At 40.3% G+C, this 17,236-nt stretch overlaps 2 protein-coding genes across 2 annotated transcripts; both read left to right on the top strand.

The window, feature by feature from the left end:
- Window positions 1-4,702: 4,702 nt before the first annotated feature.
- On the top strand, window positions 4,703-5,635 carry LOC148113960 (vomeronasal type-2 receptor 26-like). Its single transcript, XM_087893557.1, has one exon. It carries the CDS (start codon window positions 4,703-4,705, stop codon window positions 5,633-5,635), a length of 933 nt encoding a protein of 310 aa, XP_087749683.1.
- A 2,273-nt stretch (window positions 5,636-7,908) lies between these two features.
- LOC132712171 (vomeronasal type-2 receptor 26-like) lies at window positions 7,909-16,167 on the top strand. The gene is made up of 4 exons (XM_087893556.1): window positions 7,909-7,989; window positions 8,850-9,077; window positions 10,313-10,439; window positions 15,269-16,167. The coding sequence occupies exons 1-4, from the start codon at window positions 7,909-7,911 to the stop codon at window positions 16,165-16,167; spliced, it is 1,335 nt and encodes a 444-aa protein (XP_087749682.1).
- Window positions 16,168-17,236: the final 1,069 nt, after the last annotated feature.

Below are 17,236 nucleotides of genomic sequence, written 5' to 3'. Positions count from 1 at the left end.
TCTATAATTATGTAAAGGCAAGTAATTTTCCTGCTTCTCCAAACCTCTATTGAATTTCAGTAAACAATATCAAAATTATAAACAAAAATAAGGATGTTATTCATATAACCCATACAGTTTAGAATGATTATGAAAATGTACTTGTATGTTGCTCTTACTATGATTAATTGTGTTTTTCAGTCTCCTGAGAAATACAGATTTGACTGATATAAGCCTGCAGACAAAACTAAGAGCATTGCAGTTGAAAATAGATGGATCTGTGTATTGAAAGAGGATTTGTATTCGAGTCGAGGATGTTAATTTTAATGATTTTGCTGGTGGGTTTTTTTCCAAATATGGTAGGCAGAGCTCACATTGTAAAATGCAGTATCCATGATCTTCACCCTCCACTTCATAAATATCATAAGCAAGGAGATCTTATCATTGGTGGTGTACCTACTCTTTCTGGTTTGCTCCCAGTGTCAATAGGCTTCAGAAAACAACCTCCTGTGGCATTGTCTGAAGAAATTCTGTAAGGATTTAAAATTTTGGATATGTTTATTTGGCTTTCTTAATTCCTTGGAGGAATCCATTTTAGAGCTCCAAATAATGACTAGGGCTGAAAAACATCCCATGAAAGATATGTCCCTAAAAGACATATTCATCAGATTTGGCTATTTTGACTCAAGCTGCAGTCCATGTTTTTAGTATTAAAGTAATATTGAAAAGGTGGGGGGGGGGAATGAAACACTAAAGGGAACGTATTTCAGGGCATTTGTGTAACTTGTAACTAAATATTCTTCAGTTTGTTCCTTTCCATACTTCATTCTTTTATATCACAGACTCCCATTTTGTCTGTTCCACTCATCTTGTGACTCATTTTTTGATTGCGTTGAACAATTGATATTATCAGCTGTTTCCACTATAAATAATATCACACAAGCATTATTTTCTTCAGTGTCATAGGAGTGTTCCCTATGAACATAACTCTTAAGTATTGTCATACTAAAATATAATCTATTGATGTTCTCTGTGAAATCTATAAGATTAAGTCTACTTAATTTTCTGGGCATTTTATAATTTCTTAAAAGAATCGGAGAGTTGGAAGGGACCTGGAATTCTCCTAATCTACCCCCTGCTCAGGCAGGAAATCCTATGTCATTTCAGACAAATGGTTGTCCAACCTCTTCTTTAAAATGTTCTACTGTTGGAGCATTCACAACTTCTGGAAACAAGTCTTCTGGTGATCATTTTGAGTTTATTGATACCAGATAGCAAAGTTGGTAATAGTCTTTTTTTTAAAACTGCCTATTTCTCCATTTAGAACTTCCTGGCTACTCATGTTTTCTTACCTAAAGACACCTTGAAGTAAAGAGTTTCTTCATATCTTCCCTTGAGATTGAATGAAATTATAAGAAATCAAGAATAGGGAAGATGCTCAGGAGATAATAAGAAAGATGTGCTGCACATACATACCCCTTAGCCCCACTGTATCTAAAACAGAGGAACATGGTGGTTCAGTGGGTAAGACACTGAGCTTGTCAATCAAAAGGTTGGCAGTTCAGCGGTTTGAATCCCTAGGGCTGCATAACGAGGTGAGCTCCCATTACTTGTCCCAGCTTCTGCCAAACGAGCAGTTCGAAAGCACATAAAAAATGCAAGTAAAAAAATAGGGACCACCTTTGGTGGGAAGGTAACAGCGTTCTGTGCGCCTTTGCCATTTAGTCATGCCAGCCACATGACCACAGAGACTGCTTCGGACAGTGCTGGCTCCTCGGCTTTGAAACGGAGAGGAGCACTGCCCCCTAGAGTCGGGAACGACTAGCACATATGTGCGAGGGGAATCTTTTCCTTTACCTTCCTAATTTTCTTCTCCTTCGAAAAACAAAGCATTTTCTAGCAACTGCATTGGCATTTAATAAAACAAAACCACATAATTTTGTGAGAAAGAAATTGTCTTTGATGAAAATATGTTATGGTTTTATATGGAATCACTACAAGCTGTAAAGATCTATTACTCATGGGAATTGTTCTCCAGATCCTGAGACTAAGGCTCTACCTAAAGATCACTTATCTTGACCATGCATATGCATAACATGCCCTCTTTTGATTTTGAGGAGATGGTGAGTATAATTCTAATATTGTTTCTTTCCTCACTGCCTCAGAAAAGATAACCAAGTTGTAATAATATCCAAATCACACTGACAATCAGAAACAAACAATACAAACAACTGAATATATATGGTATGTATAAGATTTTTCTGTAAATGCTAGCCATCTTTCTGATATCAAATACAACTCCTGTTATAGCCTGATACCTAAGAATTACCAGCACATACTGGCCTTGGTATTTGCAGTAAAGGAGATCAATGAAAACCCACAGATTTTATCCAATTTTACCTTGGGCTTCCATATCTATGACAGCTATGACAATGCCCAGAGGACTTATCAGACCACCATGCTCCTTCTATCATCAGAAGAGAGGTTGATTCCCAACTATACATGTGACAATCAACACAATCTGATAGCAGTTATTGGGGGTCTTGATTCCACTGTTTCTCGTCATATAGCAACTATTTTGGATATCTATAAAATTCCACAGGTAGGATAATTATTCATGAAAAAGTTGGGAATGTAACATTTTTTCATACCACTGTTTTTATAACATAACATGTATCTTTCCAAATTTTCTCATTTTATTTGTATTATATCAGAAGCAGCAATGCATGATTAATTCTTAACTGATGTCAGAGTTCATGGCATCAATAGAATCGCAAAGAATATCTTTGAGGCATTTTATAAAACCTTCTGCTTTTTATTATACACAGACTCTAACATACTATTCTAACCTATACAAGGCATAACACAGATCATTTAAATATTTTAAAGTCTTTATCCAATGGAATTTATAATTTTTGAATTATTGAATTTTTTGGGTTGGCAAGAATTCTAGATATCATCCTGTATTCTCTAGAACTTGCTTTAAGAAATTCAAAAAGAATTCATTGTGGTCTGCATAATTCTTACCCAGTGCTACCTATATACTTTCTTCTGGGACTTATGCTATATTTCTAGATCAAATCTCTACCACTTTCTGAATATCATTCAGTATTCAGAAAGATCCTTTTCAATCCATTTTATTTCTTGATAGAGTACTAGCTGAGTTTGGCTCCATATGTGGCATAGCTTGGTTCCTGTTTAAATTTAAATTAAAATTAAAAACTGTGTCTATATTCTAGATGGAAGTTGTATCAGCAACTTTTTCTTCTCTACCAAATAATTTGGTGAAGCCCATTTATATTCCATTTTTTCAGAAACAAGAAACTGTAATTCAGGTTGTCCCAAAGGAGCTTTTTCAAGAGGCCACTGGTATCAGTTTTGGAAACCATATTAGGCCAGAAGCTTCCATTCGCCACCTTCTCATGTGAGGGAAAGTAGGACAGGGGATTTAATAGAAAGGTTGTCTTTAGACATAATAGCATTCTTCCTGTCAGTCAAGGTCAGGCCGATCCTGCATCTGGAGAAGGAGTGGTCAGAGTGCTGTCTCAAATGCTTGCTTCAGAGTTTTTACTTGAAGATTCGGGTTAATGTCAGCGTTTCAGAAAACCCCCAACTCCAAGTAAAAACTCTGAAGCAAGCATTTTTCAAAGTTCTATTTACTAGAATAGGTAAACTGGCACATCTAGGAAAACCCGAATCTGAGAGGTCCGGGTTTTTCCTCAGTAAATCAAACCCCCCAAAACCATCCCCTCACTCCTCAGTCAATCACATGCTGCAATCACCATCCGTCCCATCTCGAGATAGCACCCCAACTACTCCTTCTCTGTAAGCAGGATCAGCCTGACCTTGACCAACAGGAAGAATGCTATTATGTCTAAAGACAATCTCTCTATTAAATCCCCCCTCCTACTTCCCCACACTTCAGAGTTTTTACTTGGAGTTGGGGGGTTTTCTGGAACACTGACAGCTGGACTTTCTTGTTTTTCTTTGAAGACATTTTGCTTCTTATTCAAGAACTTCAGCCACTTAAATTCCACTGGAAGTTAAAAGACAATATCCTGATACTTACTAGGAAAATTTTATTAATAACATAAATGGCATAGGGCCTAGCTATCTTTGAGACCGCCTGCTGCTACCGACGACCTCCCATCGACCCGTGCGCTCCCACAGAGAGGGCCTCCTCGGGGTGCCATCAGCCAAACAGTGCAGGCTGGTGACCCCCCAGGGGGAGGGCCTTCTCTGAGGGGGCACCTACCCTCTGAAATCAGCTGCCCCCAGAGATAAGGAGAATCCAAGACCTCAGTGCCTTCCGTCGTGCCCTTAAAACCCATTTTTTCAAGCAAGCCGGGCTGGCTTAAGAAGAAATTTTTAAATGTTTTAAATGTTTTAATTGGTAGTGAGTTTTAATTGGGCCAAATTTATATATCTTTTAATTGTTTTTTAATATTTGTACTGCATGTTTTTAATTCTGGCTGTACACCACCCTGAGTCCTCAGGGAGAAGGGCGGTATAGAAATTCAATAATAAATAAATAAATAAATAAATAAATAAATAAATAAATAAATAAATAAATAAATAAATAAATGTCCATCTCATCAAGTGTACATTAATTTTAGGAAGAGTAGTGCAGAATTTCTGACACAATTGATTAGGATATATAGACTTATTGTTTTCTTTACCACTTATTGTCTCTCCTTAGCTCACCTATGGCTCTGCTCCAGTCATGAATGACAAAACTCCAGGCCTTTTCTTTTACCAGACCACTCCTCAAGAATCTCTCCAATATCCAGGAATTGTCTCTTTGTTGCTGCATTTCAAGTGGTTTTGGATTGGAGTCATTGCTATTGATAATGATAATGGAGAAAGATTTTTACAAGCCATCTCACTGATTTTTTCTCAGAGTGATATCTGCTTGGCCTTCATTGAAAGGGTATTTATTTATTTCCTTCACATCAGTTACATGCTGCAACAGGGAACAAAAATATATTATAAATTGATGGGCAGCAAAGCTAATGTAGTACTAATTCATGGAGAATCATATTCTATGGCACTTTATGGTTGGCTTCCATATTTTTATGAATTACAGACAGATAGGGCTAAAGGTAAAGTATGGATAGCAACAACTCAGCTAGAGTTTCTATCACTTGCTTTGCAAAGAAATTGGGAAGCAGAAGTGTTCCATGGGGCATTATCATTCAAAATTCACTCCAATGATATATCAGGATTCAGGTGGTTTCTTGAAAACATAAGTCCTTACAACTCAAAAGATGGCTTCATTGGTGACTTTTGGCAACAAGTTTTCACTTGTGCACTCCCAAACTCCATGGAGGAAGATGTGAGTATTTGCACTGGGAAAGAGAAGTTGGAGAGCCTTCCTGGGGCATTTTTTGAAATGGCCATGACTACCCCCAGCTATAGCATCTACAATGCTGTTCAAGCAGTGGCCCATGCTATCCATGACATGACTTTCTCTAACATCAAATTCAGAGCAAAGAGGGATGCTCAAGGACAGAATCTGCAAAGTCAAAAACACTGGCAGGTAATGTTTCAAAAGTTTGAACTAGTTTGTTTTTTTAGTTTACTTTATTGTCATTGCACCTCGTACAACGAAATTAAATGCCATCTTCAGTGTATATCATACATAAGAAAACTATAAAAATAAAACAAAAACATACATCCTTCATAATCTATACAATTGAATTGAAAACCCCTGATACTGCATTAATATTGCACTATACAGTAGAATTCAATATAGTTACTGCTCTGGAATAGAAAATGTTTTTCAGCCTATTTGTCCTTGTTTTTCTTGTCCTGTATCATCTACCAGATGGTAATATTAAAAAAAAAAAAAAAGGTGCCCAGGATGAGATGGATCTTTAAGAATGTTCTGAACTTTCTTAAGGCAGCGGGAGCTGTAAAGCTCTTCCAAGGAGGGGAGAGGGCAACCAACGATCCTCTGGGCAATTATTTTAATCCTCTGGAGCGCTGTCCTATATGCCACTGTTCAATTAGCAAAACATACACAGGTGCAGTAAGTTAAAATACTCTCTATGGTGCAGCGGTAGAAGGTCACCATCAGTTTTTCATTCAGTTGTTGTTTCCTGAGAAGTCTCAGGTAGTATAATCTCTGCTGGGCCCTTTTGACCAGTGCTGCAATGTGAGTGCCCCAGGTCAGATCCACTTTTATGATAACACCAGAAACTTAAAACTGGCCACTTGCTCCACTCGGTCTCCATTGATAAGCAAGGGCTGAATGTCTGATCTACTCCTTCTATAGTCCACTATAAGCTCCTTGGTCTTATTGGGCTTAAGGACCAGGTTATTGTCTCCACACCATGAAAGCAACCAGTTCACCTCATCTCGATAGGCAGACTCATCCCCTCTGGAGATGAGTCCCTCCACTGTTGTATCATCTGAAAATTTAATAATAGTATTACTGGCATGAGTGGGAATGCAGTCATGTACATAAAGAGTATAGAGTAAGAGACTCAAGACTCTTGAGTCACTGTGGTGTACCAGTGTTAAGAATAAGGGCTGAGGAGGTATGATTACCTAATCTGACCCTCTGAGAGCAGCCAGACAGGAAATCTATAATCCAAAGGAAGATTGAATAAGAAAGCCCAAGGACCATAAATTTAGACACTAGTCTATGTGGAACAATTGTGTTAAATGCAGAACTAAAATCTACAAAAAGCATCCTCACAGAGCCCCCCCTCCCCCCCCCCCCCCCGTTGTTCCAGATGAGTCAGAGCAGTGTGAAGAGTAATAGCGTCCTCTGCAGATCTATTTGTTCTGTATGAAAACTGGTGTTTATCAAATATATATTAAACTAGCTGAATACCCGTGCTCTGCTACGAAACTATGTGATCGGGCTTGATAAATCGACACTTACAGCTTGAAAATTAATGAGTAGTTAAAATTGGCCTCTCCTCTCCCCTTCTCTCCCTCAGCCTTGCCCCCTAGAAACATCTCTTATCCTATCTGCTTCTCTCCCTTAGGCTTGCCCCACAGAAGCCTCCCCTATCCTCTCCCCTTCTCTCCCTCAGCCTTGCCCCACAGAAACATCTCCTATTCTATCTCCTTTTCTCCCTCAGGCTTGCCCCACAGAAGCCTCCCCTGTCCTATCCCCTTCTCTCCCTCAGTCTTGCCCCACAGAAGCCTCCCTATCCTATCCCCTTCTGTCCACCAGGCTTGCCCTACAGAAGCCACTCCTATCCTATCCCCTTCTCTCCAGAGTTATTTTCAGGGGGAGTAGAAAGTCTAACTAATTAGCATCAGAGCGTGTTAATAATAATATAGGAAATACTAATGCTCTGATGGTCATTTCGAAAAATCCTTTCTTAGTGAGCATCTAGAAGCCAAGAGGAACATACGTGGCAAATTTCAAGTTTGTAGGCTTTACAGTTCTGGAGATTTCGTGATTACGGCGTGAGTGGTTTTTGCTTTTATATATATAGATACAAATATAACTTGAATCCTATAAAACATGTACATATAACTATTATGACTTTTTCATTATCTCACATTTGTTTGCCATCTTCTCTCTACCAACTAAATGAAACATCCTGTATTTCGTTTGTTTCCTGCTCTCCTCTGGATATCTGGTCTTCATTTACACAAAAAGTGGGGTTATTATCTGTTATACCTCTATTAATTTTTACAGAGCACTAGAAACTCTGATGATTAAAATAAACAAAACCAAACAATATTAAAGAAAAAGAGAGAAAAGAATAAAGCAAAATAGCATGGAATTAAAAAGTTCAGAGGACATTAAGGATTTCTGTTGTGCCACAGTTTGTAAGGTGCTTCTGTAAGGCCACCTTGGAGTACTTGCATTCTCCAAGTAGTATGTTATAATATGAAAAAGTTTGGACTATTGGTTACAGTATGCAGAGCTTCTATTGCTCTATCATTATGTTCTTGGTGACCATGAATATTCCTATCTCATTGCACTCGTGTCAGAAACGCCAAGGCGCTTCCTGTTTGAAAGGATTAGCCAATGACATCATTGTTACCCAGGGAATACTCAGCTGGGAGCTCCTTTCATGTCCATGGCAGGAGCTAGAGCTAAGGACAAGAGCTCACTCTGCCCCATGGAAGCACTCGGATCTCAAACAAGGGCTTCTAAACCTCCAACCCAGTGTCCTAACCACATGAGCCACCATGCTCTTATTATTCCTATGATCCACTTATATGGATCATGAGATCATTTCCAAAGCATAGGACTGCACAACGAGTAACTATCAGGAATGGGCAGTGTGGATTTGGAAGGCCAAAAGGGGTTCAGACATATGAGCAGTACTTATGACAAACATCAAAAAAAAAATAAAACACTGCTGTCTTTTGTTGTAAGGTAGACAGCAGCTTTTTATTCAATCAGTCAGTCAATCAATTTTTATGGACACCCATCTCAGTCAATGATTCTGAGCAGCTTCCAGTTAAAAAATATGTATTAGAATTAAAAATATTAAAAAACCTTTTTAATATTTTATTTTAAAACCAATAAAAACAGCAAAACCAATAAAAACACTAAAAACATCCAAATTAAATATGCATAGAAGAAATATGCTTTGCCAATTAGCAATATAGCCAGGGAATGGGGTCTTTGACACATTCAATGCCCCCAGGCTCAGGGATATAGCCAAGGCTCACAGCTATATGAGCCCAGGAAAAAAGGTTACTGCTTCTGTCTAGGAACAATATTAGAAAGAACAGAATCGATTATTGTAATTTGGGTTGATTTGAATACTTTCTTCCAATATGCTTCTCCCTCCCTAACGGCATCAAATGCCATTATTTTGCTCCAACCATCAGTTAGAATATAAAATTTCACTTTTGTTTTACATGTCATATTTCTGTTACTAATGTAGCTCCACCACTTTCTGAGATGTACCTCATTTAATAATACTGCTCAAGATAGGATCACCTTCAACCAGAAAGGAGAGCTGGTGACTGGATTTGATATCTTCAATTGGATTATTTTTTCCAACCTCTCTTTACAAAGAGTGAAAGTTGGGAGTGTAGATCCCCTGGCACCTGCAGATCAAATGTTCACCATTAATGATGATGCCATTACCTGGCACAGCTGGTTTAACCAGGTAGGAGACAGCAGCAGATGGGTATAGTGATTAACACTGATGTATGTGTGCATGCATATGTATAGATGGATACAGATCTTCGAATTATGACCACAAATGAACTCAAAATTTATATTGCTAAGTTCGTTTTGTCCAATTTTACAACCTTTCTTGTCACAATTGTTAAGAGAATCACTGCAGTTGTTAAATTAACAACATGGTTGTTAAGCTTCCCCATTGACTTTGCCTGTAAGAAGGTTGTAAAAGGTGATCACATGACCACCAGGTGATCACAAGTGTCCCAACACTTAACTGTCATAAATATGTGTCATTTGCCAAGCCATTGTAGCTTTGAATGGTCACTAAATGAACTGTTGTAAATAGAGGGCTACCTGTACAGGTACAGGTATGAATACAGGTAAAGATATGGGACAGCACAGAGTTTTCTACCTGGTAATCTTGCCAGCAAATTTATTTAGTAAGAAAATGTAATTAGGAATTTAAAATAGAAGGATAGGAAGAAGGGAGGGAGGGGGGAGGGAGGGAGGGAGGGAGGAAGGAAGGAAGGAAGGAAGGAAGGGGGGAAGCGGGGAAGTTAGTGACAGGAGGTGGGGGAATCAAGTAAGCAGAAACTAATGCTATTTAGAGGTCCTTTGGACCAGAAATGTTCATAGCAAGCCAAAATGATATCAAAAGGACAATACATGACATCATCACAGAAATGGCACAATTATGTAATGATGTCTGATGCAAGCAAAGGCCATCGTTTGGCCCTCATCCTCTTACTGTCATGCAGACAAACATGCTTTAATGAACAGCAAAAAGATGCTGTAAAACATCATTTTAAGCTTAAAGTGAGCAGAAGATGAAGTTGTATGTCAGGTTAAAATACATTCAGACTTATTGTCTAGCAAAATTGCTTAGCGCCTTGTAAGCTGCCCTGAGTCTCCGGAGAAGGGCGGCATATAAATCAAATTAAAAAAAAAAAAATCATTTCCTCTCCAAAATGTAAGGAAATGAATCGTGAGTTTTCTTAGCAATGATAATATCCTTAGAGTCAAATGACTTCAAATTACTTTCCATTATGTCCAACATTCTGCCATAAAGCAGCTCCCAAATGAAGATCTCTTAATTCAACCTACCTAACCCATATATTATTGAAACATGTTTTACCAGTTTAATAACATACAGAAAAGCCCAGGAACTAATCTTTTCTGTCTTATTTTCAGTATGAATGTCCTTCTCTTTTATTTTAGACTCGGCCTTTATCGCTATGTAGTGAGCACTGCCATCCTGGCTCTAGCAAAAAAGTGAGGGAAGAGGAGCCATTTTGTTGTTATGACTGTGTCCTATGTCCCAAAGGGAAAATTTCAGACAAAGAAGGTAAGAAATATCATTTTGCAGATAGGAGATAGATGACTTCATTTTGAGAGCCAAGTTCAATTGCATGAAGTGGTCAGATGTGCTCCAAGCTTACCTTGGATTTTATAGATAGTTCTCAATTTATCACCAGTTTATCACCATCAAACAGTTAGCAACTGTTCAAAGTAATACAGGATCACCCTCCAGGTACTTACAACCAAGTTACAAAATTATGAAGGACCTGCCTGAGGTATTTATGACTCAGTTCTGAAGTTCCAACAGCCAACTTCCCCCCTCCCCCATGGTCACATGACCACAGTTGAGATGCTCAGCAGCTGGCCAATTTTTGTGGCTGTTTGTGACATTCCACATGACCACGTTTTACAGTTTGTTTATTTATTTATTTTGCTGAAAACTGGAATTTACTTTTGGTTTTCCACCAAAATACCCCCATAGTCAACCATTGGTTTGCTTAACAACTGGGATGTTCGCTTAATGACCACCTAAAAAAAATTGAAATGGATCTGGTCATGTGATGATCCATTTTACAACCATCACAACTTATGACCATGATGAGCAGTCATCATTATGATAGTAACTTGAGGACTAGCTGTATGTCTAGCTCTGGGATAATGGTTATGTGCCAACAAGTCAATGTTAGAATGTAGAATTCCAACAGAGTTGGAAGGGACCTTGGAGGTCTTCTATTCCAAGCCCCAGCTCAAGAAGGAGAACCTGTACCATTTCAGATAAATGGTTATCCAGCCTCTTCTTAAAAGCCTTCAGTGATGGAGCACCTATAGCAATGCATTCCATTGATTAGTTGTTCTCACTGTTAGGAAATTTCTCCTTAGTTCTTGGTTGCTTCTCTCATTAATTAGTTTCCATCTATTGTTTCTTGTCTTGCCTTTCTGTTCTACCCCAGCTACGGACCCCAAAGAATGCAGCACACACAAAATCTATACAAAGCTTATTTTACTCAAATAACTCAGTCTTTTTCAACCAAAGGCTGTTAATAAACTGTCTTAACAACCTACTAAGATAAGGCAATCACAGTCTTACTAGGGTTGGCAGTAAGCCCAGAAGCAATTTTGCAGAGAGTCCAGACGCGAAGGAGAGTGAACTAAAGTTGTTCCCTACAGCTTGCTGCAATCAGCGTTCCTTCTTAAATAGGCTAAGGGAGTGGCCAATTAGCCCCAAGCTTTATTCTTGAGACCTCATCCTGAGGAGCCATTCCTGCCTTTTGGCAGCTCTGCGTACCCATGCATTGAGAAGAGGCTCCTTCCCTTTGTCCTCTTCACTTAAAGGAGCTTCTGGAGGATCTGAAGGCCCTGGCTGAATCCCTGCCTCTGGCACCACATCTTCTCCAGCCTCCTCAGTGTCCGACTCGAGTGCCAGCTGCACAGGCTGCTGGCGCAGCACCACATCAGCCTCCTCGTTGTCAGAATCAGCTACAATCTGCACAGGCCGCTGACAGGCCACAACACTTTGGATGCTTTGGAAAATAGATTGACCCCCTCATCTTTGTGGTAGCCCCTCAAGTATTGGAACATTGCTGTTCTGTGTTGATCCTTAGCAATCTCATAGGTACATTTTCTCCAAGATGATTTTCTGTCCACGCAGTTTTCTTGGAGTGGTTTACCATTTCTTCTCCAGTGCAGTGTTGAGCGGTCTATCTGCTGCTGCTAACGGAACTCGACAATGACTGCTGGAAGCGACGTGTGTGTGTGTGTGTGTGATCGGGAGGGGGTGGTCGCACGTCATGGGTGTTGGTGATGGGTTTTGGGGCGTGGATAGGGCTCTGCTTGCACGGTGATGGGCGGAGTGGGATCGCATGGGGCGATGGGTGTGGGACCGATAGGGTTAACAGATCTGGGCTGACATCAGCACCAGACGCCCCTGGAAGCCGGAAAGTGGAAACAGATGCCGGCTTCTCAGCGCGCTATTTAAACAGTGCTAAATGCTGATGCGGGAACTCTGACTTGATTGCTGTTAGCATATCGGTAGCAAGCTGTTGCTGTTAGCTGCAAATAAACCATCTTCAAACCACCACCCAAGCGTGTTTCTTTGTGGAATTGCTCTGGCAGCCAGCGTTGCCGAGATGCAGTATGTAATGATCAGTTCGCCACCTGCAGCATTTTCCTTTATTGCTGTTGCCCAATGTAAGTCCCTGCATATTTAGGTTGAGCAGCTGGGATGACCTTCACACCTTGGGTGAGTCTGCTGGGAGTTTAAATTCTTGGCACACACTCCCAGCTTTCCTCACTCTTCCTTTCCATAAACATCTGCCTGTTCCTCCTTTGCCAGGGGAGGCAGCACTTTATGGAGGAAGGACTTCATGGAGAGATCTGAGATATGATTCATAAAAAAGTGTTGCTCTATTATGGCGGGAGGAATCCAAAGTGCTCTAATATTTATGTTTTCAGCCCAAATGAATGAAGTTTTCAAGGTTTTTAAGGACACAAAGCCTACTGCCACAGAATTGCTTTCTGCCTGTGCTTTTCTGTCTTCTTAAAAAGTGTGGTAACTTTTTCAAGTAGCTCGAATGAAATATCCAGTGGAATTTATACTGCTGCCAAAGGTCAAAGGAATTTGCGGAGAAAGATTTCTGCAAAAGGATGACTAAATATATTAGCAGTCTGATGAAAATATGGTGGAAAAATAAGGAATGAATGATGTGGTGTGTTTGATGTGGTGTGGTTTGTGATCTAGTATATATTCTATATTCAACCAAAGTAACTAGGTAATATGATAATCCAAAATCAAAGGAAATATTTTATTTATTTTATTTATTTATTTCATTGGACTTATATAACGCCCTTTCTCCACAAGGACTCAAGGTGGCTCACAACAATAAGCAGCAACAAGTCCAGATTAAAATTCAAACAATAAAAGAAACTAAAATTCCCATTAAAACCCCATTCAGTCCAGGCCAGCCTGGTGAAACAACCATGTTTTAAGGTCACAGCGGAAAGAGCGAAAGTCAGGGGCCACCCGGAGCTCCAAGGGGAGCTGATTCCAGAGGGTAGGTGTGCCTACAGAGAAGGCTCGCTCTCTAGGGGCCATCAGCTGGCATTGCTTGGGCAATGGGACCCCAAGTAGGCCCTTTCTGTGTGAGCGCACCGGGCAATGGGGAGCTGTTGTTGGCCGCAGATGATCTGCCAAATACCACGGGCCTAAGCCATGTAGGGCTTTATAGGTGATCACCAACACCTTGAACCTCACCCGGAAGGCAACCGGTAGCCAATGCAGGTCACGCAGGAAGGGTGTGACATGGGAGCATCGGGACACTCCCATCACTACCCGCGCGGCTGCATTCTGTACCAGCTGAAACCTCGAGTGGTTTTCAAGGGCAGCCCCATGTAGAGAGTGTTGCAATAGTCAATCCGGGAGGTGACGAGTGCATGGGTGACCGTGCGTAAGTCATCTCGGTCCAGGTAGGGGCACAACTGGCGCACCAGACGAATCTGGGCAAATGCCCCCCTGGTCACGGTCGTAACATGGTCTTCTAAGGTCAACCGTGCATCCAGGAGAACGCCTAAGTTGCGCACCCCACAGGGAGCAACACTTCTCCCCCTATGACCAAAGATGCAATATTCCTTTGGAACCGAGATGCTGGTACTCACAGCCACTCTGTCTTGGAAGGGTTGAGTCAGAGCCTGTTTCTCTCCATCCAGAGCCGCACCACCTGCAGGCATCGGGACATCACGTCGAGGGCATCACTGGGCTGATTCAGGGTCGATATAAAAAGTTGGGTATCATCAGCATACTGATGATACCCCACCCCAAAACCATGGATGTTCTCCCCCAGCGGCTTCATATAGATGTTAAACCGCAGGGGAGAGAGAACCGACCCCTGGGGAATCCCACATGTGAGGGGCCTCGGGGTCGATCTCTGCCCCCACAACAACACTGCTTGCGAGCATCCAGAGAGGTAGGAGGAGAACCACTGTAAAACAGTGCCTCCCACTCCCAATCCCTCGAGGTGCCACAGCAAGATACCATGGTCGATGGTATCAAAAGCCGCTGAGAGATCTAACAGGACCATGGCAGAGGAATATCCTCTGTTCCTAGCCCTCAAGAAATCATCCACCAGTGAGACCAATTCCGTCTCCGTGCTGTACCTGGAGCCCGACTGGTACGGGTCTAGGTATGATGCTTCATCCAGGACCAGCGGGAGCTGACGTGCCACCATGCTCTCAACAACCTTCGCAATAAAGCGAAGGTTGGAGACAGGACGAAAATTGTTTAAAATAACTGGATCCAAGGTGGGCTTCTTGAGGAGGGGCCTCACCACCGCCTCCTTCAAATATATCAAAACTTATTGGGGTGAATATTTACTGTTGTAAGTTAAGGACTAACTGTGTTTCTCTCAGCTGTCTGAGAGAAACACAAGTGGTCCTCAACTTACAACAGTTCATTTAGTGACCATTCAATGTTACAATGGCACTGAAAAAAGTGGTTTATGACTTTTTATAATTTTTCACAGTTACAACCTTTGCAGCATCCCCATGGTCATGTGATCAGAATTCAGATGCTTGGCAACTGGTTTATTTTTATGATGGTTTACAGTGTCCTGGGGTCATGTGATCCCCTTTTGTGACCTTCTTACAAGCAAAGTCAATGGGAAGCAAGATTCACTTAATAACAGTATTACTAACATAACGACTGCAATGATTCTCCTGACAACTATGGCAAGAAAGGTTGTAAAATAAGGCAAAACTTACCAAATGTTTCATTTAGGAACACAAATTTTAGGCTCAGTTGTGATTGTAACTGGAGGACTACCAGTAATTAGGGCAGAGAATTATGACAACTGCAGAAGTTAAACACTGTCTTTTCTTTTTCAGACATGAATGAGTGTAAGAAATGTTCAGACAAAGAGTTTGCAAATAAGAATCAAGATTTCTGTTACCCTAAGATTATAACATTTCTGTCTTACAAAGAACCTTTGGGAATCGCTTTTACTTTCCTGGCATTTTTCTTTTTTTCATTGACAGCTCTGGTGCTTGGCATATTTATGACACATCACCACACTCCCATTGTCAGAGCCAACAACCAGAGTCTTACCTACACTCTCCTCATCTCCCTCCTGTTCTGCTTCCTTTGCACATTGCTATTCATTGGCAAACCAAGAAAAGTGGTCTGTCTTCTTCAACAAACAGCATTGGGCATCATCTTTTCAGTGGCTGTTTCTTGTGTGCTGGCCAAAACCATCACAGTGGTTCTGGCTTTCATGGCCACCAAACCAGGATCCAGGATGAGGAAGTTGGTGGGGAAAAGACTGGCCAGCTCTATTGTTCTTTCCTGCTTTCTAATTCAAGCAGGCATCTGTGTTGGATGGTTGACAATTTCTCCCCCTTTTCCAGGCATGGATATGTATTCAGTGACTGAAGAAATTGTACTGCAATGCAGTGCAGGTTCTATGGTTATGTTTTACTCTGTATTGGGCTATCTGGGCTTCCTGGCCATTATCAGTTTTGCTGTGGCTTTCCTTGCTAGGAAATTACCAGATACTTTTAATGAAGCCAAGTTTATCACTTTCAGTATGTTGGTCTTTTGTAGTGTTTGGCTCTCTTTTGTTCCAACCTACCTGAGTTCCAAGGGAAAATATACAGTTGCTGTGGAGATGTTCTCTATCTTAGCCTCCGGTGCTGGACTCCTAGGATGTATCTTTTTTCCAAAATGTTATATAATTTTGTTAAAGCCTAAATTGAACAAGGTGCAAATAATGAGAAAAAAATGTTGAAGAATTTAATCCTATCCTTTATCAGAAGCTACCCTTCTTTTTAGTCTTGAACTATCTCAATGGTTTCTTAAAATATTCTCATGTAGACACTTCTAGGACTTGAGAATAAAGTCCTAGAAGTGAATAAAGATTTGCCTTTATTAAAACTGAATAAAGGTTTGCCAAAAGAAAACAAAGACAGGAATTTTCTCCCTGATTATTTTCAGAAACTCTTAATAAATCTCATATGCTATTGTTCTTTTAATTTTTGGCATTCAATTCTTCTAGCTGGATTACTATTGACAAAGAAAGACCAATTGTTGAGAACATGTATGCGATAGCACAATCTTACTTAAAGACAAGCAGAAAATATACTTTCTTTGACCAGAACAAAGTTGGTTGTAACAAGTTCATTTTATGCTACTCACTGTGTACAGTATAAAGAGAATGATCTACTGAACTATTAATTTAAAGTCATGACATTTCTTTCAAACAGGATCTGTCTGAAATCACTGTATCACAAAACCTCTGTAAGATAAATTGAACTGAATAATTGTTCTAAAGTAACCTAGAGACATTCTGTAGTTGGTAATAGACAAAAATCTATACCTCCCTGATTTTAGACCTATAGGTGTATCATTAAGATTCTGACAAGTTTCAGTGAGTGATTCAGTTTGACAAAGTTCCAATCTCTCTCTCTCCCCCCCCCCCACTCTCTCTCTCTCTCAGAGATAGAAAAGAAATAGAGGGGGAGGGAGGGAGAGAAGGAGAGGGAGATATCAATTACATATATGGAGAAAAATTGAATAATAGGCACTCTAATACTGACATGAGCAATCCACCAATGAGAGTTATCATCTCACCTCATGTAACAGACCTCTTTGAGTGAAGCAAGACTAATGTAATTTTGGGTTTTATTTATTGTCGTTTTTAAAAGTATACTGTATATGTGTCTAACTATGAGCCTTACCTTTCTCTTCTGTCTACACTGGAATAGCCCAGGCAGCTGGAAGAAAAATTCAGCTCTCTATATATTCTATATAGCTGATGAAAGACAAATAACTATTTTCCAGAACATCATAACTTTAGG

Source organism: Pantherophis guttatus, chromosome 4 (genome assembly GCF_059756535.1).
Source record: "Pantherophis guttatus breed Tessera chromosome 4, ASM5975653v1, whole genome shotgun sequence".
NCBI lineage: Eukaryota > Metazoa > Chordata > Lepidosauria > Squamata > Colubridae > Pantherophis > Pantherophis guttatus.
Note: the sequence above shows the minus strand (reverse complement) of the source record. Positions and strands in the feature narration are given on the sequence as shown.

Bases quoted from the DNA above. Each gene is read 5' to 3' on its own strand.
- LOC148113960 (XM_087893557.1), top strand. From the start codon at position 4,703: ATGAATGACAAAACTCCAGGCCTTTTCTTTTACCAGACCACTCCTCAA.
- LOC132712171 (XM_087893556.1), top strand. From the start codon at position 7,909: ATGAATATTCCTATCTCATTGCACTCGTGTCAGAAACGCCAAGGCGCT. The intron at 9,078-10,312 runs GTAGGAGACAGC...CTTTTATTTTAG, and splicing joins GGCACAGCTGGTTTAACCAG to ACTCGGCCTTTATCGCTATG. The intron at 10,440-15,268 runs GTAAGAAATATC...TTTCTTTTTCAG, and splicing joins GAAAATTTCAGACAAAGAAG to ACATGAATGAGTGTAAGAAA.